Source organism: Eretmochelys imbricata, chromosome 10 (genome assembly GCF_965152235.1).
Source record: "Eretmochelys imbricata isolate rEreImb1 chromosome 10, rEreImb1.hap1, whole genome shotgun sequence".
NCBI lineage: Eukaryota > Metazoa > Chordata > Testudines > Cheloniidae > Eretmochelys > Eretmochelys imbricata.
The window spans coordinates 47,840,573-47,867,374 of NC_135581.1; the positions used below are offsets into that span (position 1 = coordinate 47,840,573).

General features: G+C 50.1%; 1 protein-coding gene across 2 annotated transcripts in view; it reads left to right on the forward strand.

The window, feature by feature from the left end:
- The window catches only part of NEIL1 (nei like DNA glycosylase 1), a 28,413-nt gene extending 2,022 nt beyond the window's left edge, over positions 1-26,391 (forward strand). Inside the window, exons 1-10 of one of the 2 annotated variants that reach the window (XM_077829281.1) lie at positions 1,499-1,529; positions 4,015-4,502; positions 6,550-6,669; positions 7,936-7,999; positions 10,179-10,281; positions 11,860-11,984; positions 16,088-16,115; positions 16,727-16,788; positions 18,271-18,511; positions 19,020-26,391. In XM_077829281.1, coding sequence (XP_077685407.1) covers positions 4,024-4,502; positions 6,550-6,669; positions 7,936-7,999; positions 10,179-10,281; positions 11,860-11,984; positions 16,088-16,115; positions 16,727-16,788; positions 18,271-18,511; positions 19,020-19,066 — 1,269 coding nt within the window. In that variant the 5' untranslated portion in view covers positions 1,499-1,529; positions 4,015-4,023 and the 3' untranslated portion in view covers positions 19,067-26,391. Of the gene's footprint in view, positions 1-1,498; positions 1,530-4,014; positions 4,503-6,549; positions 6,670-7,935; positions 8,000-10,178; positions 10,282-11,859; positions 11,985-16,087; positions 16,116-16,726; positions 16,789-18,270; positions 18,512-19,019 lie in introns of those variants that run through there. The other variant, XM_077829282.1, reaches the window with a different exon arrangement.
- Positions 26,392-26,802: the final 411 nt, after the last annotated feature.

Sequence of the window (26,802 nt, forward strand, 5' to 3'; positions counted from 1 at the left end):
TTCAGTCCTGACCTTTGTAGAAACCAGAGCCAGCGTAGGCAAAGTCCATAAACTATTCACTCACCCCAGCCTTGTCTTGTAGCAACCCTGGCTAGTCCAGCCGTTGCCCCAGGCACAGCTCTGGTAACACAGCCATCGAGGGACCAGTTGGGTTTTGGTAACTTCATTTAAATTGTGCTCCGTTTACATTGGCCCCTGCCACTGGTGCCCTATTGTGCTAACCCCCTTTCCTGGCTACAGCTCAGGGTTCTGATTTACAGGAACTTCACAGCTTGGGGATCATGCAGTTGCTCCTTTAGAGCAAAGTCAACATAGCCCGAAGGCAGTGAAGTGGGTAACCATTTTAACTTTGAAATAATTTGGTAAATTGCTGCTGAACAGCAAAAGACCAGGGCAGCCCTGTATTTTTAAGAACAAGGCCGTGGTCCATTGAATTGAAAGGCAATACAATTAAAATGGTACAAACAATAGCTTGTTAGGTATTATTATTAACTCTTCTATCACACTTTCAGAAGTAAATCTCAACACACTTTAAAAAGGTGGTCAGTATCATTATCCCCAATTTACAGGTGGAGAAACTGAGGCAGTGGGAGGGGGGGGAGTGACTTGCCCAAGGTCAGCCAGCAGAGGAGCTGGGACTGGAAACTAGTTATGAGTCCTAGTCCAGAGGTCTGTCACCTCAGCCACACTGCCTAGGTCACACAACAGATAACTAACTGTTGTAAGATATTGTGGGAAATAGCTTGGTAAGATTTACCTTAGTGTTATACATGGATAAGAGTAGCTTGGGGGGTAGAACATAGGGTAAAAGTTGTTACAGCTACCACACATCAGTGTGCTTCATTCTGTCGGTCTCTGAAGCTTACGCTGGAGGCAAGATTAAATGGTGCTGGGATGGGGAGAGAGAGGAATCATCTGTATGAGAGAAGTTGGGGCATGTTGTGACCTTGTGCCCAGCAAGTAGGTTATGAATAACTCTGCTCTGTAGGCTGGCTCTGGTAAATCTAACTGTGGGGCAGGGAGGCGACCCATCCGCACAGTGCACGGGGAAGTTGGCAGCAGTGCTGCTGAGGCGGTAGCTGCTCTGGCTGGGGGCAGGATGGTGGTGGGATGCAGGGGTGTCCGTGTGGTAGCTGCTCTGGGTGGGTGCAGGACGGTGGGATGCAGGGGTGCCCATGCGGTAGCTGCTCTGGGGGGGCCACAGGACAGTGGGGTGCAGGGGGGCTGTGCAGTAGATGGTTGGGGGTGGGGGCCTGTGCGGTGCTTTTCCCCAGCCAGCCAGCCAGCCATAGACTACAAGGCACAGGGCGGAGGAGGAGAATTCCATTCCCCGCCCGTGCCCCCGAGCCCCTCCCCGGCAGCCACGCGGGCCTGGGGACCACCGCTCCCCACCCTGTAGGCGGGAGCTCCCCTTTGCAACTACTACTCCCATCGTGCCCCGCGTTGCCCCGCCCCTCCCAGCAGGGGTGTGTGTGGGGGGGGCTGTTTAACCCTCTGGTTGCCGACGAACAGTGCGAGCGGGAGCTCAGGTGCCCCGGCCGGTTCTGTGCTGGGACAGGCTTTGGGGAGCCGGGCCGGGGGGGAGCAGGCTGAGGGGAAGGGGGGAGCCGGCCCCGTGCTGGGGCTGTGGGCGGGGACTGCGGAGCCGGGCTGCTGCGGTGCCTGGTTGTGTAACTGCCTCCAGGCCCCCTGCAAACCCGGGCGGGGTGGGAGCTGGCTGGAGCAGGGAGCCGGCCCTGTGCTGGGGGGGGGCACTGGCTGCGGGGGGGGGGGAAGCTGTCCCTGTGCTGGGGGGGGCACTGGCTGCGGGAGGGGGAAGCTGTCTCTGTGCTGGGGGGGGCACTGGCTGCGGGAGGGGAAGCTGTCCCTGTGCTGGGGGGGGGCACTGGCTGCGGGGGGGGGGAAGCTGGCCCTGTGCTGGGGGGGGCACTGGCTGCGGGGGGGGGAAGCTGGCCCTGTGCTGGGGGGGGTACTGGCTGCGGGGGGGGGAAGCTGGCCCTGTGCTGGGGGGGGACAGGCTGCGGGGGGGGAAGCTGTCCCTGTGCTGGGGGGGACACTGGCTGCGGGAGGGGGAAGCTGGCCCTGTGCTGGGGGGGGGCACTGGCTGCGGGGGGGGGAAGCTGTCCCTGTGCTGGGGGGGGGGCACTGGCTGCGGGGGGGAAGCTGTCCCTGTGCTGGGGGGGGCACTGGCTGCGGGAGGGGGAAGCTGTCCCTGTGCTGGGGGGGGGCACTGGCTGCGGGAGGGGGAAGCTGTCCCTGTGCTGGAGGGGGGCACTGGCTGCGGGAGGGGGAAGCTGGCCCTGTGCTGGGGGGGGCACTGGCTGCGGGAGGGGGAAGCTGGCCCTGTGCTGGGGGGGGGCACTGGCTCCGGGGGGGGGGAAGCTGGCCCTGTGCTGGGGGGGGCACTGGCTGCGGGAGGGGGAAGCTGGCCCTGTGCTGGGGGGGGCACTGGCTGCGGGGGGGGGGAAGCTGGCCCTGTGCTGGGGGGGGCACTGGCTGCGGGAGGGGGAAGCTGGCCCTGTGCTGGGGGGGGGACTGGCTGCGGGGGGGGGGAAGCTGGCCCTGTGCTGGGGGGGGCACTGGCTGCGGGGGGGGGAAGCTGGCCCTGTGCTGGGGGGGGCACTGGCTGCGGGGGGGGGAAGCTGGCCCTGTGCTGGGGGGGGGCACTGGCTGCGGGGGGGGAAGCTGGCCCTGTGCTGGGGGGGGCACTGGCTACGGGAGGGGGAAGCTGGCCCTGTGCTGGGGGGGGCACTGGCTGCGGGAGGGGGAAGCTGGCCCTGTGCTGGGGGGGGGCACTGGCTGCGGGAGGGGGAAGCTGGCCCTGTGCTGGGGGGGGCACTGGCTGCGGGGGGGGAAGCTGGCCCTGTGCTGGGGGGGGCACTGGCTGCGGGAGGGGGAAGCTGTCCCTGTGCTGGGGGGGGCACTGGCTGCGGGGGGGGGAAGCTGTCCCTGTGCTGGGGGGGGCACTGGCTGCGGGGGGGGGAAGCTGGCCCTGTGCTGGGGGGGGGGCACTGGCTGCGGGGGGGGGAAGCTGGCCCTGTGCTGGGGGGGGGGCACTGGCTGCGGGGGGGGGAAGCTGGCCCTGTGCTGGGGGGGGGGCACTGGCTGCGGGGGGGGAAGCTGGCCCTGTGCTGGGGGGGGGCACTGGCTGCGGGGGGGGAAGCTGGCCCTGTGCTGGGGGGGGGGCACTGGCTGCGGGGGGGGGGGGGGAAGCTGGCCCTGTGCTGGGGGGGGGCAATGGCTGCGGGGGGGGGGAAGCTGGCCCTGTGCTGAGGGGGGGCACTGGCTGCGGGAGGGGGAAGCTGGCCCTGTGCTGGGGGGGGACACTGGCTGCGGGAGGGGGAAGCTGGCCCTGTGCTGGGGGGGGGCACTGGCTGCGGGAGGGGGAAGCTGGCCCTGTGCTGGGGGGGGGCACTGGCTGCGGGAGGGGGAAGCTGGCCCTGTGCTGGGGGGGGCACTGGCTGCGGGAGGGGGAAGCTGGCCCTGTGCTGGGGGGGGCACTGGCTGCGGGAGGGGGAAGCTGGCCCTGTGCTGGGGGGGGCACTGGCTGCGGGGGGGGGGAAGCTGGCCCTGTGCTGGGGGGGGCACTGGCTGCGGGAGGGGGAAGCTGGCCCTGTGCTGGGGGGGGCACTGGCTGCGGGGGGGGGGGGAAGCTGGCCCTGTGCTGGGGTTCCTGTGGGGAGCTTCCTGGCTCACAGGGACCCAGGGCCCATCTCTGTTTCTGGTCCCAGCCAGCTTGGTGGTGCCTATCTCCTGGCTGTGCACTGGCTCCTCATGGAATGAGTTAGTGGCTCAGCCCATGGCCAAGTGGCCCCATCCCTAATACCCATTCTCCATGGTATCTTTGTCCACTGCCTCAGCCTTGCAATTGTCCCCTGCACACCTACTGTTGGGTCCATATTCACCGGCCAGGAGGGCCCAGCAAAGCCAGGGACTGAGAGAGCTGCCTGCCCTGATTAGTAAGATGCATGTGCTACAGTAGCTGCTCTGCCTTATGCTTGAGTCTTGCCTTAGGTGTCTAAGATGCCAGAGGGACCAGAGCTTCACCTGGCCAGCTGCTACATCAACACGGTATGTGCAGGGCTCATCTTCTCGGGGAAGGTGGAGAAGTCTGAAGTGAGCAAGAACCCAGAGGTGCTGTTTGAGAGCGACGCGTACCTGATCTCTGCCACCTCGCGGGGCAAAGAGATCAAGCTGACCCTGATGCCACTCAAAGAGGAGAAGAATACGCTCCCTGGCAGAGAGAGGGGCAAGGAGGGGCAGAGCCAGAACGGTCCCCAGCAGCCCATGGATCTTGTCTTCCGCTTTGGAATGTCAGGCAGCTTCAAGCTCACCTCCGGGGCCGAGCTGCCCAAACATGCCCACCTGCGGTTTTACACCAAGGAGAGCCCGCGCCGAGCCCTCTGCTTCGTGGATTTCAGGCGCTTCGGGCGGTGGGAAGTGCACGGGACGTGGCAGCTGGACCGAGGGCCATGTGTAATGCTGGAGTATGAGAAATTCAGGTGAGATCCACCATGACCTTTCATCTCTGCTTGAGAAACTGACCAGGAGTGTGTGCTGAATGGGCAGGGACACGGGCTGAATGATAAACACAATGTTCTAACAGTGAATTCTGTGTGGCGCCTGGTGATAGAATATGGGGTCTTTCGCCATTACAGGGATACTTCTAGCTCACGTTTATGGAAACTTTGTCTTGGATTGAAGACTGGTTTGTCTGGTGCTTTGTATTCCCTGAGATCTCACTATGAATAAGGGAACAGGCTTGGTTTAAACATCCTACTGTGTGGCTTTTTTTTATATAACAAGTGAACAGCACAAAAATAATTCTTAAGTGTTGCAAGAAGGAAGAGCACAGCTGAGCTATTTAACGCTCACAGCAATGGCTCTCCAGGGCTATGCAGACCACCTTGCTAGCCACGCAATTCAGCATGTTGAGAACCAAGCAGGGGGAGGCTGAATGGTTGAGAATGAGGTAGGTCCATGAGGAGATGTCTGCAAAATGGGAGGCTGGAAAAAGCTGGAGATCCCCTGGGTTAGGACCTGTTAACTGACTACGACAGATTTCCGGAGGGCTTTGGTTGAGCTCTTGTATTATTTTGTCCAAGTTAATGTTTCACTCTTAATGTGTCTGTTACAGTTGTGAAATAGTGCAAGAGAGTGAGAACCCTGCTGTAGCTACTTTAACACCCGCAAAATCCCATGGCAGGCAAGGAGGGGCTTTGTAGCTTGGTGGACAAAGGACCAGGTCCCCAAAGATAATGAGGGTCCTAACTTCTATTGGAAGAGCCTAAATACCTTAGAGGCTGTGGGCCAAAGTGCCCACTTTGTATTTCACAGGTAGAATTCGTAGCTGAAGGGCGTATCACAGACTGACAGAGGTTGGAGATTGAAAGGGGTCATTGGGTTCTCTGGTGCACACACGCGTGCCTGCCCGCCCACGTACCATGTGGTACGTTCATTAGTGGATTTTCAGGGTTAGTTTTTAATTTGCTGAGCATTGGGGTTTCCACTGCTTCCCTTCCAATCTTTTCACCCCTCATATTCTTAAATCTTCCTTTCCCTAATTGTATCCCATTCAGTCATCAGAGACTTGGTGAGTTTGTTGGTTAATTCTCTGAGCACCTTGTCAAAGGCAGATTGCATAAAAGGATTCCAGTATCTCAGATATTGAGTCATTGTTAGTTTCATCCCTCTCCTCTTTGATGAATGAGCTACTCCCTCTTCAGTGCATTTCTGTGTGGCCACTTATGTTTATTTCCCTTTGGCAGCATTCCTTGTACCCTTGTCTCTTCACTGCAAGCCTCACCTGACTCTACGTGTTGGTGTTCCCTTATTTCTTTGCTCTTCTATGTGCAGATCTTAGAGCAGCCCTTCATAAAGCCACTCTTCAAAGGCTCCTTCTTGTTCTTTGTATTCGTCTGTTTCAGCGGACTCTTAGACTGCCTTTGATGCTTTAATGGCGATGTGTCTTACTGTTCCTCCAGCCTTCTTCACACTGTGATGGGTCTTTAATGCTTCCTCTTATCACACTCAATTTCTTAATTTGCTTCCCTACAATCGAATACCTTTATAACTGCTGCATTCCGGGAACCCGTTCTGTATGGGGCTGAATTCAAGTAGCTTACAGCACTGGAACTGCAAGTCCATGTGCTGCTCCTGCTAAGGAAACAGTGGGTCATCCCTGTACCTTTACCCAAAGGGTTTCTCCTCTACCTTTATCATTACCTGTCTTATTGTAATGCCTCTTGATGTCTAATGCTGCCCCCTCCTCTCTCCTACACAGACTGTTCACATCTATATTTACAGTCTTGCTATAAGAACCATCCCCCAAGGTTTCACTTGTGCCCGCTAGACCATAGCCTCCATCATTTTTAGTTTCACTTCTCCCTGCTTGTGTCGGGAGGCAGACCCTTCTTCAGCAGAAAACCCCACTGGAGAACAACCCCACCTCACATGTTGGTTACTGTGTTGGAAGCACATCACAGGTTGAGTGAAATGGTCATTTCCCCAGCCCCTCCTCCCTAGCTGACCGGCCCTGCTGTCTTCCAGGGAGAACGTACTGAGGAACCTGTCTGACAAGGCTTTCAACAAGCCCATCTGCGAAGCCCTGTTAAATCAGAAGTTTTTCAATGGGATTGGCAACTACCTCCGAGCTGAGATTCTCTACAGGTGAGCAGGGTGCAGAGCAGAGAGGAGGAGGCCGGCCCAATGAAGAAGTGGGTCCAATTCCCTATTCCACCCCAGGCTCCCTATGTGACATTGGAGCAAACCAGGCCTTGTTTACTCAGGGACACTGAGGAAAGTTCAGATGAAATAACTAAAGCTGTGAAGTTAATGAACGGGAGGTCAAGTGCATAAAACCCCCAAGGAGGATTCAGCTACAGCAAACTAAAGCCATTTTACTTCTGAATGAGCCTCTCCAAATGGGGGTTTATGATGCACTTTCACTGATGTGCCTTAACTTCACAGCTTCAGTTAACTGGTCTGAACTCCCTATGGAGACAAGCCCTTAGCTGCTCTTTGCCTCAGTTTCCCTATCTGTACAATGGAGATATTAGCACTGCCTTAGGGGTTGTGAGGATGAATACATTAGCAAGCATAAGGTGCTCATGTATAGGGTCCCTTTTACATAGTAAGTAGATATCAGACCTTGTTATTCCCATCACTGTAGCTATGAGACCAGCACCATGTAAGGATCCAAACTGTTGATAGGCCACCCATTTCCATTTCCCTTGCTGAAATGCAGCCAGCCCATATCCATTCCAGTGCTAAGCACCCACAGACAGCACATCCAGTGCACCTCAGCTTTGAGTACTTTGCAGTTCCTGCACTACGCTCGCTGCCAACACAGCCCTGACCTTTATTTTTTTTCTGAGTGCCCTATATGTGCTGGGCATCTCAGATTTGGCCTGCAGTGACACTTTCAGTCCGGGACCTTGCCTGGGGAGCTGAATTACAGCATGCTCACGTGCCGTAGTCAGAATGCACCAATGTTTTACTGCGTAGATTGCATCCAGCTCTTCAGAGGTGAAAAGCCAATGCTTTCACCCACTGCGTCAGCAATCATAGAATCATAGAATATCAGGGTTGGAAGGGACCCCTGAAGGTCATCTAGTCCAACCCCCTGCTCGAAGCAGGACCAATTCCCAGTTAAATCATCCCAGCCAGGGCTTTGTCAAGCCTGACCTTAAAAACTTCCAAGGAAGGAGATTCCACCACCTCCCTAGGCAACGCATTCCAGTGTTTCACCACCCTCTTAGTGAAAAAGTTTTTCCTAATATCCAATCTAAACCTCCCCCACTGCAACTTGAGGCCATTACTCCTCGTTCTGACATCTGCTACCATTGAGAACAGTCTCCCTCCTTAGGCCGGGACTCCATTTGCACTGGCTGGCATTTGTGTTGGGGTCCTCACGTAACAGATGGACTCTCCTAGGTTAAAGATCCCTCCCTTTGAAAAGGCTCGGACGGTGCTAGAGGCCCTTCAGCATCGGAAACAGGTGAGGAGGATGAAGAAGGCTTACACAAGTGCACAGAAAAGTTGCAGCTCATCACACAGAACTCAGGGTTCAGTGCTCACCCTGAAGCGCATGGGGATCGCAGCACATGGGGTGTGATGGCGTCAGTGGCTCTTGGACCCTCTGCAGCCCCAGTTACAAGTTGTAGCTTTAACCTTAGAACTTCCACCACTTCTGGTTTGGGTCCTGTTGTTCTTTGTTCTTGTTAGAAGTGGCTGCTGTCTTGGAGGTGGATCCTCATCATGAATCAGGAGGCCAGACACTCTGACTTCAGGGCCTGTTCTGTGTCTCTCAAAATTCCTTCTCACAGGGGAATCTCAGTTTAATTCTTCAGGCTTTACCCCCCATGACGTGCGGCCACACTGCCATGGCCTGGAGTCTGTCAGATCCCCCTTGCTCAGCCAGATCGTTATGTGCATGGCTTGGATGGGTGACCTGTGCAGACAGTAGTGCTGGCCATTTAGTTGTTGGCTCTGAGTCAGGCCTGGAGCAGGCAATGCCCCTGCATGGGGTTTGGAGGGGTGGTTTTCTGGAGAGCTGTGAGACGGGGCCTGCTCCCATGTAGTCGTTAAAGCTCCTCTGGCACCTTGCCCAAGCAGGGAGGTTAGCACCAACACCCTCGCCAAATCCCAGCTCTGCTGACTGCATTCTGGCTCCTCAGTTAGCCATGCAGCTTGAGAAGGAGACGGACTTCTTCCCTCCCCATACTCAGACTTGCTTTAACAGTTCAGTGATTGCATTTGGCTCCTCCATGAAGGAATCACTTGCTTCCTCGTGTGATATACGGCATGTGTATGGTTAGTTTATAAAGCACATTTGGGAGGACAGATGCTACGCAAACGTCTGCTTATCTTCCGTTGCCTTAACTCCTAGGAGTTGCTCTGCAAAAGTGCTGCATATAAAACTTGTTTGCAAATCTTGAGCCAGATGGACCGTGACTGCCTGTCATGGCATATACATCTATGGCTCCTGTGTCGTGTATGCACCATTCTTTGCTGAGGGGGACTGCGCTCTGCCTTGTACAGTAGCCTCTTGCATATTTCACTCACTTTACCATTCCCTCCCCCGACCAATCTCAAATATACTCAAAGGTATTTAGGCACCAAACTTCCACTGATTTCAAGGGAAGTTCGGTGCCTAAATACCTTTGGGGATCTGGGCCAAAGATCCTAGTTTGCTGTGAAAAGAACCCACAACTAAGAGGACCACGATAGTTTAGGCTCCAAATCTGACTATTCTGGTCTAGTGCTGTGTGGCCTCTGGAGGGGAAGTAGCTATTTTAAAAAAACCCCAAATAGTGTTTTTGTCTGACCGGCCTTCCTCCCTTCCCCTCCCTTCCCCTCCCCTCCCCTCCCCCGGCCTGTCTCTGTAGTTAAGTTACAAACACCTGCAGTGCAGTCAGTGATGCGTCCCAGCCATAAGGGATCTTTAGCCTTCCAAAGCTGCCAGGCTAAATTCAGCCCTGCGTGGAGTGGTAAAGTGACTGATGTATACAAGTGGGTACTGTACAGAGGCAGGTCAGATTCCCACTCAGACTTTGAAGCAGCTGCCCTCGCTATGGAGTTAGCCCTGTTTATGCCAGGGCTGAATTTTGCCTGGCATCTGGAAACAGGGAGCATTTAGCATGTGGAGGGAGAGGAAGCTGACTTGGAGCAGTCAGGGCGGGTTTAGGCCTCTGGTAAGGGAAATCTGGGGGAGGGGTGAGGAGCAGGATGGCTTGGCAGCTGTGGAGGAGTTGCCTTATAGGAAGGGCTGGACAGCTGGGAGGGGACTAGGCTCATTGGTTTTTGCGTGGGACCAGCAGCTACAAAGCGGCTTGGAGTTGGGTCTACACCGCAGTCAGAAGTGTAAGTGCAGCACGGGTCAACATACCCAAGCTCTCTTTGATTCAGCTGGCTCGCTAAAACTAGCAGAGAGGTTCTGGCGCCCAGGTTAGGCACCCGAATACAAGCCTGCCTGGGACCCTGGGTGTGTACGCTGGTGGCTATTAGCAAGCTGGCTCAAGTATGCCTGCAGTGCTCAGTTGCACCTCGGATTGCAGGGTGGGCCGACCCTTGCTGGGAGGAGGAAGGGCTGGATGGCTGGGGAAGGGTTGCATGGGAGAGGGTTGGCTTGGGCTGTGTCTGGGCTCCCTGTTTGAATCTCCTCCTCTCAAACCCAGCAGAGTCCGGACCTGACCTTGAGCAAGAAAGTGAAGCTAAAGCGGGAGAATCCTGACCTGCTGGAGCTCTGCCATGCAGTGCCCATGGAGGTCATTGACATGGGTAAGGAGATAGCTCAGGGAGCACAGCCCCGGGTTCCTGCCCTGCAATGGGCCATGGAGCCTGAGATGGAGGTGACTCAGCCACACCAGCAGGAGGAGTTGCAATGAGATGTTGGGGTTGGGGTTGGATCCCTGCTGCCTTCAGCTGGGCAGACGCTCCGCAACGGGGGAGGGGTAGGGCAGAGCCCTACTCGGGTGGGTTGGGGCAGGGGTAGCAGGAAGCAAGGGCATCATATGAAAGCGCTCAGACTGGGCGTTTAATGCCAGTGGGAGGAGGCTGGGCCTTTACGTGAGAGGCAGGGTGACACCAGACGTGCCCTGTGGGGTGCGCAAGTGGCCCCTACAAAGCTACTTCCATCGTTCAGATTTCAATGGGTAGCTGTTGTCATCAGCCAGTAGCAAAAATCCCCAGCAGCCAGAGATGGGACACTTGATGGGGAGGGCTCTGCGTTACTACAGAGAATTCTTTCCCAGAGGTCTGCCTGCTAGGTCTTGCCCACATGCTCAGGGTCTAATTGATCACCATATTTGGGGTCAGGAAGGAATTTTCCCCCGGGTCAGGAAGGAATTTTCCCCCAGGTCAGATTGTCCAAGATCCTGGGGATTTTTTGCCTTCCTCTGTAGTGTGGGGCCTGGTTCACTTGCAGGTTTAAACTAGTGTCAATGGTGGATTCTCTGTAATTTAAGGTCTTTAAAGCATGATTTGAGGACATCAGTTACTCAGTCAGAGATTAGGGGCCTATTACAGGAGTGGGTGGGTGAGGTTCTGTGACCTGCAATGTGCAGGAGGTCAGACTAGATGATCCTGAGGGTCCCTTCTGACTGTAAAGTCTATAATAGGAGAGACCCATGGTGGCCCTGTTCGCTGAAGAGCGGAGCACAGGTGCATGTCCTGTCACTCTGCTCAGTGTTCCCTACACAACTGTTGATTGCAGGGGACAGACTTCACTCCCTGTCCCAGCTGGGATGTGTTCCTGTCTTCCTCTCTGGGACTAAGCAAGGAGAGGCCCCATGGTCCATCCATTATTTTCCCTCTCTTGCATCCTTTTTGGGTCTGCCTCTGCTTCAGCCTGCCGTAGGTTTTTCCCAGACTTCCCCTAAGGATTTCAGCAGACAGACCCCTCCGCCCCACCAGAGCTAACTGCATTGCACACTGACTGTGGTGAGCGAGCCAGACAGCTGCAGACATTGGTGGGGAAGCAAATGCAGAGGAGTGAGGCCGGATACGAGAGAAATTGACAACCTCTTGGTTTATCAGAACAGTCAATGTCTCCAGCTGGTGTGGAAATAGAGGCAATCCCTTAAAAACACCAAGCTCCAGAGAGCTGAATGCTTTCAAGCTGCGTGTGTGCAGGCTGGAGAGGTGCAAATCCATCTCCAAGCTATCCCACATGGGGTATGTGAGAGGGAGCCTCTGGAAGGGTTCAGAAAGCTGGAGCTGAGCATTGCTGCAGCCCCCAGCAGGGGTCACTGTAGCATAGAGCAAAGCCCACAGCAGATCAGCCCCTCACTTCTGGAGTTGCAGGGAGAACCTTGGACTTGAGAGTTTTCCCTGATGCTCATTTTTGTGTCCCACCAGGGGGGAAGGGTTATGGCCCGGAGCCCTCTGATGATACCGCGGCCTTTGAGGAGTGGCTGCAGTGTTACTGTGTCCCTGGCATGAGGTCGCTGCGTGATGGCAATGGTAGGACCATCTGGTTTCAGGTATGAACTGCGGTGGCCTTGCACTCAGAGAGGCTTGACTCATCATTGCTGTCCTACCGTGGGGCCTGGACCCCGCTGTAAGAGGAGACCGGCAGGCCGTCTTCCCTAGGGCCGGATTAATGCAGGGGCTTTAGGGGCTGCAGCCCATGGCCTTGGGCTAAGGGGGCCCCCGCAGGCCGTGGGCCAGATGTGGCCCGCTGCTTCTTTTCATCCAGCCCACAGCAAGTTTCCATGCCACAGGCAGAACACCGGTCCCTGAGCCTTGGCGCCCTACTCCGGGCCTGGAGCTGCAAGCGCCAGCTCGCCAATGCGGCCCCAAGGCAGGGAGTGTTGAGGGAATCTCTGCGCACTGCCCCCACCCCCAGCGCTAGCTCTGCAGCTCCCATTGGCCGAGTACTGCAGCCAATGGGAGCTGTGGAGGTGGCGCCTGCGTGCACAGGCAGGGTGCACCACGCAGAGCAGCCTGGCCCCTCTGCCTAGGGGCTGGACATGCCAGCCACCTCGGAGCAGAGCAGCGCGGAGCCAGGGCAGACAGGGATCCTGCCTTAGCCCTGCTGCACCGCCGACCAGGAGCTGCCCAAGGTAAGCGCCTCCCAGCCGGAGCCTGCACCCCAATCCCCTGCCCCAGCCCTGAGCCCACTCCAAACCCCCAGAAAATCTAATAGCCCCGGGCCCACAGGAGAGAGTTAATCTGGCTCTGGCCTTCTCCCAGCCCCTTCCGCTCTTCATCACCAGGAGACATTGGCTAAGCCTAGCACAAAGTCTGTTCCTTTGTTACCCGCACAAAATTGTCTGTCACTTGCACACTCTAGGGCACCCACGTCTACCTAGTTCCTAGGGCTCAGGCATAACCCTCTTAATTTAGGCACTCCGTGGGCTCTGGGCTCTACTCCTCTGGGCTCAGAGCAAACTCTCATTCCCTCTGGACTCAGGGCCTCATCTTTTGTGGGTTTATGGGGTCTTTTACCAGTGAAAGAGCCTTACACAGTAGTATCCTACTTAACCTCTATTTATTAACAATCACCAAAACAGAATGCACATGCTACACATACAATGCTCACCACTCCCAATAAAACAGATGAACTTTTCTTGATGGCCAGTCAGGATCAGATCATCTGGGGGACTCCAGTTTCTGCACGCTGTGATTGGCAGTGTGTGAGGTCTGGCAGCTCTGATCCTGGGGCTGTGTCCTGGAGTTGGTTCCCAAGAATTTCCTTGTGGACCCCAGTTTATATAGTGAAACTTGAGTCCTGCTTAGCTATATCGTAACCAATCATTTTACTAAAATTTTAGTAACCAATCCTAACATATTGTAACAAAATTCCCTAACCAATCATACCCCACTACCTTAATTAATTAACACCTAGCAAAATTAATTATGTAAGATAGAAACAATCAAAGAACCAGACAAAGATCATACAGACAAACAATAGGTAAATGGGGTCCATAAAGACAAAACAATAAAGTGTAAGGTCATGCATTTAGGGATTAATAACAAGAATTTTAGTTATAAGCTAGGGATGCATCAATTAGAAGTAACGGCAGAGGAAAAGGACCTTGGAGTATTGGTTGATCATAGGATGACTATGAGCTGCCAATGTAATATGGCCGTAAAAAAAGCTAATGCAGTCTTGGAATGCATCAGGAGAGGTATTTTCAGTAGGGATAAGGAGGTTTTAGTACCGTTATACAAGGCATTGGTGAGACCTCACCTGGAATACTGTGTGCAGTTCTGGTCTCCCATGTTTAAGAAGGATGAATTCAAACTGGAACAGGTACAGAGAAGGGCTACTAGGATGATCCGAGGAATGGAAAATTTGTCGTATGAAAGGAGACTCAAGGAGCTTGGCTTGTTTAGCCTAACTAAAAGAATGTTGAGGGGAGATATGATTGCTCTCTATAAATATATCAGAGGGATAAATACTGGAGAGGGAGAGGAATTATTTAAGCTCAGTACCAATGTGGACACGAGAACAAATGGATATAAACTGGCCACCAGGAAATTTAGACTAGAAATTAGACGAAGGTTTCTAACCATCAGAGGAGTGAAGTTTTGGAATAGCCTTCCAAGGGAAGCAGTGGGGGCAAAAGATCTATCTGGCTTTAAGATTAAACTCGATAAGTTTATGGAGGAGATGATATGATGGGATAACATGGTTTTGGTAATTAAATATTCATGGTAAATGGGCCCAATGGCCTGTGATGGGATATTAGATGGGGTGGGATCCCAGTTACCCAGGAAAGAATTTTCTGTAGTGTCTGGCTGATGAATCTTGCCCATATGCTCAGGGTTTAGCTGATCGCCATATTTGGGGTCGGGAAGGAATTTTCCTCCAGGGCAGACTGGAAGAGGCTCTGGAGGTTTTTCGCCTTCCTCTGTAGCATGGGGCACGGGTCACTTGCTGGAGGATTCTCTGCTCCTTGAAGTCTTTAAACTACGATTTGAGGACTTCAATAGCACAGATATAGGTGTGAGGTTTTTTGCAGGAGTGGTGGGTGAAATTCTGTGGCCTGCGTTGTGCAGGAGGTCAGACAAGATGATCATAGTGGTCCCTTCTGACCTAAATATCTATGAATCTATTTCATACCCTCAACTATTGATAAGTGATTTCTTGCCAGACAGAATGCTGTCAAATTAAATGTTCATTAACCATCTTAAGATCAGTTTCTTTATCTGGTGATAGTGGGTGCTATTAGGACAGGATCTCCTTCTTAACAGCCTGTAACTATGCTGGTTCTGGTGGGACCCAACTGAGAGTGCCAACTCAGGACAAATTGCTTAAAAAAGGGCAGTTACAGCCCAAAGCTGGGGTTTCTGTGCACACCAAGACAAACCAACCCAGCCAAACAGAGAAGACTTTCGTTTTACCCCACTGGCTAACCACAAGTCACACAAGCAATTCCTTTAGACACTCCGGTTTCCCAGTATCCCCACCAGTGCCATTTGTTATGGGGACAAATGCTTATGAAAACCAATACCCCAGTAAAAGAAAAAGGGTTCTCTCGATCCCAAAGGACCAAGCCCCAGACCCAGGTCAATATACAAATCAGATCTTACCCACAAATCACGCTGTTGCCAATCCTTTAGAATCTAAAATCTAAAGGTTTATTCATAAAAGGAAAAAGATGTAGATGAGAGCTAGAATTGGTTAAATGGAATCAATTACATACAGTAATGGCAAAGTTCTTGGTTCAGGCTTGTAACAGTGATAGAATAAACTAAAACTGCAGGTTCAAATCAAGTCTCTGGAGTGCATCCACAGTTGGGATGGGTCATCAGTCCTTTGTTTAGAGCTTCAGTTTGTAGCAAAATCTCTCCAGAAGTAAGAAGCAGGATTGAAGACAGGATGGAGGAGCTGCAGCAGCTTTTTATAGTCTCTTGCCATGTGGTCTCTGCTTTCTTTGTCCCAAAGACAAGCTGTCCATCACAGGGGCATGGAAAAACCTCAGAGTTCTGTCCATGGACATGTCCCTGCATGCCTTGCTGAGTCCCAAGGTGTATCTGCCTTTTTTCAATGGGTCAGTTGTATAACTGATGGTCCTTAATGGGCCATCAAGCAGGCTAGGCAGAGCTGACACCAACTTGTCTGCAGTGTCACCCAGAAACATAACAGAAGTTTGAAATACAGACAGTATAGAGCCAATATTCATAACTTCAACTACAAAAATGATACACACTTACAGATAGCATAATCATAACCAGCAAACCATAACCTTGTCTTAGACACCTTATTTGACCCCCTTTATACAAGATTTGGTGCCACTACAGGACCTTGGTTGCAACAATGATCTATACGGTCCCAGTTCATGTCAATAACACATCCCCAATGTTACATTGTTTTAATGTAATTTAGATGGAATGTGACTTCCTGTTTCTTAGCTAATGGCTACTGCTCTCTTAATATGGCTTTTACACTACTCTGAGTGAGCTATTGCTGCTCCAAGATGCCATTCTGTCACTGTCTGTTGCTCCAGCTAATGTACGGGTGCCCCTCTGCTGGGTCTGGCAGCATTGCTGAGACCTTTGATGCCTGATGAGGGGGTTTGAACTGCCCTTTGGATTGTGTTAGGGCACTGTCTAAAAGCTCTGCCTTCCTTTGCAGGGGGAGCCTGGACCTATGGCCCCGAAAGGTGAACATCCGCTTTACTCTTCCATGCTTTGCAAGGTTCTCTTGCTTCTGGTTGGGTTGGGAGAGGCAGGGAGATCCTTCGCTTGCTGTGGAATTATTAAGGTTAAGGAAACAAGCTACACTCTTCTCAAAACTCTAGTTCACTGTCCTGAATCCAGTAGTGGTTACGCATCCTTACCACTGGGTGGCAATTCAGCAGCCCGGGTGAAAGGAGATAGTGAGCTCCAAGGGTCCCATTATTGTTGGCAGCCCAGTATCAAGTGGCCTGTGTACCCTACAAGTGTCCTTGTGAACGTGGGGAAGCTAGTACTGTCGCTCTTTGTGCTATACCTGCTCTGTGGAGGGAGAGCTATGCAAACCAGCCCACTCTGAGCACCCTCTGTACACTCAGTTCACGTGTAGTCCAGGCAAGATGTCCACAAAACCAGGCCAGCTGTGTCCAACCTCTCTCAGAACCATCTCCAAGCTTCCAGACCATATGTGGGAGCTTTTCTTCCCTGGATGGCTTCCCAGAGGAAAAGAGGGCTGGGGATTAGACCTCTGACTCAGCTGCAGTCAGGCCCCTTTCTCGCCTCCAGAGTTAAACGGTCATCTTAACGTTCTCTTCTGCAGGGGAAAAGTCCCGCAAGAGGCGCTCGCGGGTGAATGCTGACCCTGAGCCTTCAAGTCCAAAGGTACAGAGCCTTAGTCTAGATGTCTTCTGTAACTCTCAGTGTTTATGGGGGCCCCTCTACTCCCAGAGTCATTCTCCTGCTGCCCCCATTGTGCATTTCATTGGATCTTTGGATGGAAAAAGCTAAACACCACCTCAGCCTTCACAGCCGCCCATTATTCCCAGATGAGAAAACTGTAGAACAGAGACAGACCAATGTGTTGCCGTTAGGGGTCAGTGAATCAGGACTAAAACTAATAGAACCCAAACTCGCACTCTTGTCCTCTAAGCATTGCCCTAGATAATACTGCCTCTCTCAACTAGCCCCCTAAGTCATGGACACTTTACTGACACATATCCTGACACTAGGCACATGTGTGCATGTTTTTACACTCTGTTTGTACACACATCTCTGTAGAGAGGCTCCTCATCCCAGAGATGTTCTGATAGCTGGGATCTCAACCCCATGCTCTCATTAAGCTCATCTCAGGATGAATTGAACGCAGTACACGAATAACAGGTTATTTTATTTTTTAGTAGTCTCTGCTGGTTCGGCAGTTCTAACTGTTGCCTGCTGGCCTCAGGGGTGGGGTTAAAGAAACACACTTCTATTGTCCAGACATTATTTAATCTCACGTTTGAAAGTGAGCAATGTACTGCAAACGTCAATGTTGCAGTAAGAGACAAATCGCTAACAGGGTCATGCTGATCAAGGAGTGTCTTTGGAACAATGGAAGTTGTGCAACCTGGCGAAAGGAAGCGTCTTAAGGGTGCGTACAGATGCAGCTTTTTTAGCTGCAAAGTCCCTGCAAAGCGTTTAATCAAAATACAGCTGCTATTGACCCGAGGCTGTGGCATATCTTACTGGTACTACTGCCATTGTTTGGGTTAATGGTGAAACAGCTAATCTATTCCCCTTTGTTGTTAAACTTTGCAAATCCGCAAACATCCCTATGCATATCTGACTGGCGGATTGCAAAATACCTCTCTCTGTCTGTCTGTGTAACATAGGCACTATCAGAATAAATATGATTCTTTCTAAGGGCCAGCCAAGAACCCCACTGCACTGGGTGCGGTACAGACAGAGTAGTAGACGGTCCCTGCTCCAAAGCCAATGATGTGAGCTCTGTCTTTGCCTTGCACAGCACCAAATGTTCTCTCAGCATTTACTGTAAGGGTTAGTAGTGGCTGCGTGAACAGCTGGTGATGTGCATGCCTGAGGTGGAGAACTTTAGGGAGAACAAGGCCAAATGTTCACATTTGGTGCCTGACTTTAGGCAGCTTACGTTTTAAAACTTGCCCCAGTTTTCTCCCAGCTGATGTGTGTGGAGTAAACTCCATAGGGCAGATGGTTAAACCTGTGCATCTGAAGGTCAATCCCAGAACAGCAACAGCACTTCCCACAACAGCCTTTGCCCCCGGTTCCCCTGAACTTTCAAACGTACAGAAGAAGCTCAAGTCGCTTCCCTGTGACCGAGAGTGCACATTTCAATCATCTGCCTAGGTCACAAAGCCGGTGCCTAAGAGAAGTTCGAAGGGCAGCAGCAGCCAAGAGAAGGTAGCAACGCGATCTGGCAGGAAGAAGGGGAAAGAGCTCGTCCCAGGAGCTGAGAACGCCAAGGGAAATAAAGCAAGAAAGCCAAACGCCAGGTCCAGAAGGAAAGCTTCGGCAAGCCAAGAGTCTCCCACGAGCAAAACTCCTGCTGCAGATAGGAAGAGGCAGGCATCTGCTCGGAGAAGCACAGGTTAGAATTCTGCTCTGGCTCCAGCGTGAGCATGGGAGGGGGATAAGCCCAGATGGCTTATGCTGGTCAAGGTCAATCAGGCTTTTTTTCAAAAGTGGAATAAAAGAACTTGTGTTCTGCAAGGAAAGGGAAGCCCCATCAACCACCCACATGCTGTAGGATTGTTGGCCAGCCACTGGAATTAGAAACTCTGAAGCTAATTCTCTGTGCACATGTTGTGTGACCAAATCACTGACCGTAGGAATGGTGGGTCCGCAGCGAGTGAATCCTTAATGGACACCAGGATAGCAGACTGGTGGGTTGGGGTGGGTGATACCTTACATAGGATCCTGGGGCCCCAGATCTGGCCAGGACTGAGATCTGAGTTCTATTAGGAAGCAATTGGCACTCGCCTCCTCCCTCAGTCTTCCCACGGGAGAAAGTGAATTTCCCCTGCTGCAGGGAACAGGTAGCTTGACTGTCAAACTTTGCCCTCTCACTGCTCTGACTTTCTCTCCTGTCTTTTTAGGAACAGCTACTGTTGCCCCAAGATCCAGGCGGGTGAAGGCTGAATGACTGGTCTGGCACAGCATCTGTCCTCGCTTCAGCCTGGAGTAACTCAGATGGCAGCTCGCTTGCTACTGCTGCATGTGCTGAGAGAGATGCGCAGGGAGCAGCTGCTGGGGTGACTCTTCTCTGAAGCGAGCGTGCCCACTGCGTTGTTTCTTAGATCCCTTCTCAGAGGTGGCTTGCTGCAGGGGCTCTAAGCAGCTGACGCAAGAGCCCCCACCCCATGAAATGGTGAAGGTGATGCCATGGCGTCAGCCTCCCTGCTCGGTTACAGGGTTTTATTCCTTTTTAAATGCAGCTTCAGGACCCAGCAATTGGGCGACTTTGTATCAAACCCCTTGGAAGCTGCTGGGGCACCCGCTGGTGACTGCAGCTGAGAGCTGGCAGCTCTGGGCAGAGAGATGGGAACACGCTCAGTGTGGGAAGTCTGAATTGAAACAGTTTCCTGAGGGTCAGGTTAAAAATCCTCAGAAGACCATAGCTCTTCATTCCCTGCTCTCAGCTGCCCTTTGCAGCCTCCCTGCACGCTGTCATGAGATGGCTCTGGCTTCTGAGGCTGTTTGGCCCAAGTTAATGGGGACAGAGCAGAGTTTGCAAATGTTTTTATTTCCCTGGCTGATTCCAGAGTCTCTAACCCTTGCTCTGCAGGAGGGATGAGCTTTGCAGATCAGCAGCATTTTATCTCATGTAACTCAGGAGGAGGGCAGCAGCGGCATGTCTGAATAAGGGATCAACTTTGCTACTGGACACACGTGCAGACTCTGGGCAGCGGCCACGCAAGCTTCTCCTTGCTGTCCCCGCTAGTGTGCCTGAGCGCGGTAGCAGATCAGAAGGTAGGACAGCCTGGATGGCTCTTTCAGAAATTGACCTCTGCAAAGGGGATGTGCAAACACTTAGCTGTTGTGTGAAATGAGTCCATCAGTCAGTCGCTCCTGAGCTGGGCTGCCCAGAAACCAGTGCCCTGAGGTTACAGGCTCAGCGGCTGAGCCAACCTGCCCACCCTCCCTATAGTGTGGTTCTCTGACCCAACTACCAGTGCTTCTAGCAATCTGATTTCAGTACTAACAATAAAAGCTTTCCATAAACAATCCCTTGTGTGGCTGCTTTGCTGTCACTGCAGGAGACTCTCTGCTGTTCTGGAGGCCAAGTATTAGGGCAAAGAGGCAATATAGCCATAGTATGGCTTACAGCCAGCTCAAGCCATTCTGCTGGGACCTGCCCTTTCTGGGTGCTAGTGATTTGGATGTGCCTCCTTTCCAGCCAGCTAAAGGGAGGTCCTAGTGGCCATAGCTAAGCTTTGCTGGATTCCTGTTGTGAGCGTTCACATGGGGATTCAATGTGAGGATTCAAATGGGGAAGGATGCTATAGAAATACCTGTCCATAAATGGAATAAAGAAGCCCTTGTAATAACTGGGAGTTAATGGCAGATTCTTCTGGCACCAGTTCAGGTGCTAGCCTGGATCATTTGGCTAGAACTAGTTTTTTCATGTCTGGAGGGAGTGGGGGCCTTTGACTGTGGGTGAGAGCCATGGCTCCCCATCTGAATTAGGAAACTGTTGCAGTGAAGCTGAAGGGCTGTTGAGAATGCCCCCTGTGACAGTCTGTACCCTTATGCTCACCACTTTTACAAAACCATGATCACTCTTGTACAAAGTATGCCTTGTGAGGTATCAGTTAAAAGCCCATAATCTGCTGAACATTATTGTCCTGGTAAAATGCATGTGGCAACATTGTGTGTAAAATTATAAGATTCTACTGTGTGATTTTACTGAGACATGCTCCAAGTTTAGAAAAACAGCTTCAAACTATTTGCCCAGAGACCAAGGCTAGCCAGCACCTCAGCCAGCTGGCAGCATAATCAAATGGACTATCACCTGGTTAAGCAATCGTTCTTTGGCAGTAAGAAAGGTGTGAGTGAGAAATTTGGGAATCTTGGCAATGGAACAGCTGGGGTAAACAGAGTGGCTGTCGCCTGAACTCCAGCTGGAGATGATCTTCAAAGAGGAGGAAAAGATACAAAAATGAGGAATAGAGGTCCCAAATCACCTCTCTCCCCTCATCTCTACTCACTGCATCAACAATGTTTGAAAGACAAAGAAAGCATCACGGTACCTGGGGAGGGGTCCTGGTTTGGGAGGAATCCAGCCAGAGTGTTGTAAACCTATGGTGAGAGAAACCTTCTTGCTCTAAGTTCACTTAGCTTGTTAGGTTAGGTATTAGTTTGCATTTTACCTTTTATTTCTTTGTAACCATTTCTGACCTTTATGCCTCATTCCTTGTAATCACTTAAAATCGATCTTTCTGTAGTTGTTAAACTTATTTTTCTGTTTTATCTATCCAGCGTGTATTTGGATTGAAATGTTTGGGGAAACTCCATTTGGATAGCAAGATTTGTGCATATTATTTTCTATTAATGAAATTACAGGCTTTCTATGAGCTTTCCTTGTCAAGAAGGAGAGAGCTGGGCACATTTCTGGGGACATGTCTGGGACTGGGAATTTGCTTGTGTCCCTCTCCAGTATAATTCAGGAGTGGCTAGCTAAGAGCACTCATCTAACTCAGCTGGGAGTAGTCTACATGCTAGAGGCTGTGTGTGTGAGCAAGCCAGGAGTGGTTGCTCTGACAGCAAAGCAGCATAAAAGGCAACCCATGTTGGAGAACTGAGGGGACACAGCTGTCCAACAGTCCAGATTGTACCCTGGACAGGGGTGAAAGAGAGCCGGTACGGTATCAGCCCGTACGCATCCCACGTTAAAGTGCTGCCATGGCAATGCTTTAACATCCCTGCCCCTTTTGCACAACGTAGCTGAAGTTGTGTATCTTAGATCGAACACCTGCGGTAGTGTAGACAAGCCCTAAGAAAGACCCTAAAAAGCAGCACATTGTCTTGGCTGGAGAAAAATCTATCAATGGTTGAGCTACCAGACTCCTGTGAGCCAACATTAGCTATTACTGACATCACGAGGATTCTGCCGCCAGTGTGCACCAACCCTGCCAAGTGAAAAACTTTTGGGGAGCTGTCTGATCAGCTACTGAACACTTATCCTTCGACTAAAAGGTCGATACCCTGCTCTTGGTGCAAATGAAGAATCAATGAAAACTGGTGAGAGAGCCCACAAGGGGAATGTCCAAATGTAAGAACTTTGGAACCACACTGTGGTAACACCATTACCAAAGCGAGACTTGAAGATCATATCAGATTCCAAGAATATGCGTAACAATGCAAACTTCCTCCTCAGTTGACGGGATCAGGGAGTGTGAACAGAGATGATCAGCTGGTTGTGAAGTATAGCTTGCTGGTGGGTTTCACGACATCGCACAAGCAGTGAAAGTAATGCCTGGCACCCATTCTGCAATACCAGAACTTGAGGCAGATCACAAGGAAGCAGGTTTGTGAGCCACATGCAAGAACATGCTTGAAAGTCTCCAGGAAGGAGAACACCAAGCTGGAGTGTAGGGAAAAAAATCCCAGAGTTAGGACCCTCCTTCAAGGTAAAGACATAGTATCCTCTCGCATTAAGGATACTCCTCCATGGGAAGTAACCCCAGTTATTGGGAAGAGATGGGGAATCATAGGACTGGAAGGGACCTCGAGATGTCATCTAGTCCAGTCCTCTACACTCATGGCAGGACTAAGTATTATCTAGATAATGGGGATTCGATTATTAGAAATATTGATAGGTTTTGTGATGACTGGGAGAACCATATGATGAATGGCCTGCTGGTTGCAAAGGATGTGGACCTCTGAAGACATCTAGATTGACACATGTGCAGAGCTGGAGAGGAGCCCTTGGTTGTGGTATGTGTCAGACCAATGACATAGGGAAAGGTAGGAGAGAGATCCTGCAGGCCAATTTAGGTTGCAAGGTAACAGATTGAAGTGCAGGAACTCCATAGTCCCATTCCCTGAAATGCTTCCAGTCCCACACACAGGGCCAGTTAGACAGGAAGAACTGCAGGGTCTCAATGCATGGATGAGATGCTGGTGTTGGGATTTAGGTTTATTAGGAACTGGGGAACCTTTGGGGAAAGGAGGAGCCGATACAGGAAGGATGGGCTCCACCTAAACCAACACGGAACCAGATTGCTGGTATGTAAAATTAAAACAGGTCATAGAGTTTTTAAACTAAGGGCCAATAGCTGCAGAAGAGCACAGTGTTTAGACAGAGACATCCCTTAGAGGAGGATTAATTTAAATGGGATACTCTATATCCTGATAAAGAGGAGAGGATAGAAGCTGATAAAGTGCAGGTAGGAACTGAAGAGTCAAATAAAAAAAGAGTCCCATTCAGTTATATCCCATGAAGGCAGACAACTAAATATTGACATTTTATAAGTGCTTGCATACAAATGCTAATATTCTAAATACAAAGATAGGTAAACGTGAGTGCCTCATATTAAAGGAGGCTATTGATATAATAGACATCACGGAAACTCAGTGGAATGATGATAATCAATGAGACACAGTAATAGCAGGGTACAAAATATATAGGAATGACAGAGTATGTTGTGCTGGTGGGGGAGTGGCACTGTGTGTGAAAGAAAGCATAGAGTCAAATATAGTAAAATCTTAAAAATTTAAGATTTTTAAAGGAATCTTTAATTTTTAAGGAATCAACTGTACCGTAGAATCTCTGTGGATAGAAATTCCAGGCTTGAATGATAAGAATATAGCAGTAAGGATATGCTACCACCCACCTGACCAGGATGGGGACAGTGACAGTGAAATGCCGAGAGAAATTAGAAAGGCTCTAAAACCAGAAAACCCAGTAATAATTGGGCGATTTCAACTATCCTCATATTGACTGGGTCCATGTCACTTCAGGAAGAGATACAGTAAGAAAATGTCTAGCCACCATTAAATGACTGCTGCTTGGAGCAGCTAGCCCTGGAATCCACAAGGGGAGAGGCAATTCTTGATTTCGTCCAAAGTGGTGCACAGGATCTGGTCCAAGAGGTGAATAGAACCAAACTACTTGGTAAGGGTGACCATAATGTAATTAAACTTAACAGCCCAATAGGGGGAAAATACCAGAGAAACCCACCAAGGTAGCATTTAGCTTCAAAAAGGGGAAGGATACATACAAAAAGGAGAAGGCTAGTTCAATGGAGCCACAAGAGTGAAATGCCTGCAAGCTGCATGGAAACTATTTTAAAACACCATAATAGAGGCTCAGATGAAATGTACTGTATACCCCAAATAAAAAAAAAAAAGTGAGAGCACCAAAGAAATGCTACCATGGCTAAACAATAGCATAAAAGAGGCAGTTAGAGGCAAAAAGGCATCCTTTATGGAAGTCAAATCCTGCTGAGAAAAATAGAAAGGAGCATAAACTCTGGCAAGTCAAGTGGAAAAGGTAGGTCCAGAAAGATTTTGAAGAGCAGCTAGCAAAAGTAACTGGTTAAAAGATTGAAAACTGACTATTCCTACCCTTTGTTTTCTAAGTGGAGAGAGGTAAATAGTGGGGTTCCCCCAAGGAGCTGTACTGGGACAAGTGATGTTTCACATATTCCTAAATGGTCTGGAAAAGGGGGTAAACAGTGAGGTGGCAAAGTTTGCAGACAAAACACAATTACTCAAGCTAGTTTAGTCCAAAGCTGACTGTGAAGCGTTACAAATGGATCTCACGAAACTGGCTGACTGGGTAACAAAATGGCACATGAAATTCAATGTTGATAAGTGCAAAGTAATGCACATGGGAAAGCACAATCCCAACTGTTCACCCAAAATGATGGACTCTAAATGAGCTAGTCCCACTCAAGAAAGATCGTGGGAGTCATTGTGGCTAGTTCTTTGAAAAAAGCTGCTCAGTGTGCAGCGGCAATCCAACAAAATGTGAGGAACCACTAGGAAAGGGACAGCTAAGCCAGAAAATAGCATCATGCCACTTTTAAAATCTGTGGTACCCCCACACCTTGAATACTGCATGCAGTTCTGACCTCATCTCAAAAAAATATAGAGTAGAATTGGGAAAAGTATAGAGAAGGGCAAGAAAAATGATTAGGGGGCCGGAACAGCGTCCACAGGATAAGGGATTTAAAAAAACCTGGTCCGGTTCTGCTTAGAAAAGAGGTGACGGGGGTGGGTGATAGAGGTCCAGGAAATCATGAGTTGTATGAAGGCAGTCTTCTTTATTCCTTCAAGTAACACATGAATCAGGGGTCACCCTATGAAATTAATAGGCAGCAGGTTGAAAACAAACAGAAGGAAGTGCTTCTTTGCACAACACAGTTAACCTGTGGAACTGATTGCAAGGGGATGTTGTGAGGGCCAAAAGTATAATTGGGTTCAAAAAGAATTTGATCAATCCATGGAGGATAGGTCCTTCAATGGCTATTAACCAAGACAGTCGGGGATGCAACCCTATACTCTGGATGTCCTTAATTTCTGATTGCCAGATGCTGGGACTGGATTGCTTAATAATTACCCTGTTCTGTTCATTCCCTGTGAAGCACCTGGCCCCGTCCACTATCGGAAGACAGGCTCCTGGGCTAGATGGGACCATGGGTCTGACCCATTATGCCTGTTTGTATGTTCAAAGCAAACACTCAAAGTAAGCAGGGTGATAATGTGGAGCTTGGACTCAGATAGAGCAAGATCTTGGGCTCACACGTGCACTATTCTTTGGGTGGTACTAGCAGGGAATTTCTGTACCCAATTTGTAGTTACTATGTAGTTTAATTTTTTAACCATTTTTTTTCTTGCCTTCATGTTGTTTGCTGCCATTGGTTTGTTGATTTTTACCTGTGTGTTGGTTAAACAGTTTAGCAAGGTTATGCACATTGTAAACATTGTACAGCAATAATAGAGAAATCCAGCAATAACACAATTGGTTTGTACACAGTAGCCAAATTCAATTAAATGACAGTTTAATTTGGTCCAGTTAGTGGTTTCTAGCTGATTGCCAATGTAATTGTCCATATATCGTAAACTGAGGTGTAGTTGACCAGTCTCTTATTTATAAAGCACTTTCCTTTTTTTTAATGCTTGGGGGTTCCTTCACTGTATACTGATATCTTCTGCTGTTTTTGGTCTGTGGGATGCAACTTTAAACAGCTAGTTAGTTAACCTAATAAAGTTTGTTTGCTTGACATTTCTTCTGGTGTTTAATCCTCCAACTTTAATATACAGATTAACTGAGTTTGTTTACAATGTAATGGTGACCGAGTCTTTTATAACGCAAGCTTTCCTTTTGCAATTGTAGAGATATTAATTTTTATTTGAGGTGCATTACTAATATTTGATACTAAATGTAATGCTTAATTGCTAGAATAGAGGCTCACAATCGTCTTAATGTTGAGATTTCCTCTTTCATTGAATGAAAAATAAAAATAAAAAAACTGATTAATAAAAGAGAATGCTTTTGGTTTTTAATTGCATTATTTGTTGAGGCAGAAATATACGTACATATATTTATAAACAGACCTTTCTGAACTTTAAAAAAATGGTATTAATATTATGTGGTACCACTTTTTTTATATATATATATATATATATATATATATTTAAAGGTATAAAATTGACTTTTGTTGCAACAAAATAAAAATAATTAAAAAAAAAGTGATGTTACACCCATAACGTACAACACAGAGCAGCATACGTGACAAACTTACAATTAAAAACAAGTGGCGCCAGAATTCTTACTGATACCTACGCCAGGTAAGACAAACAAATAAAAAAATATTTAAAAAAATAAACAAAATGGTTAGCCCTTTAAAGAAGCAAGTTATTACCTTATTT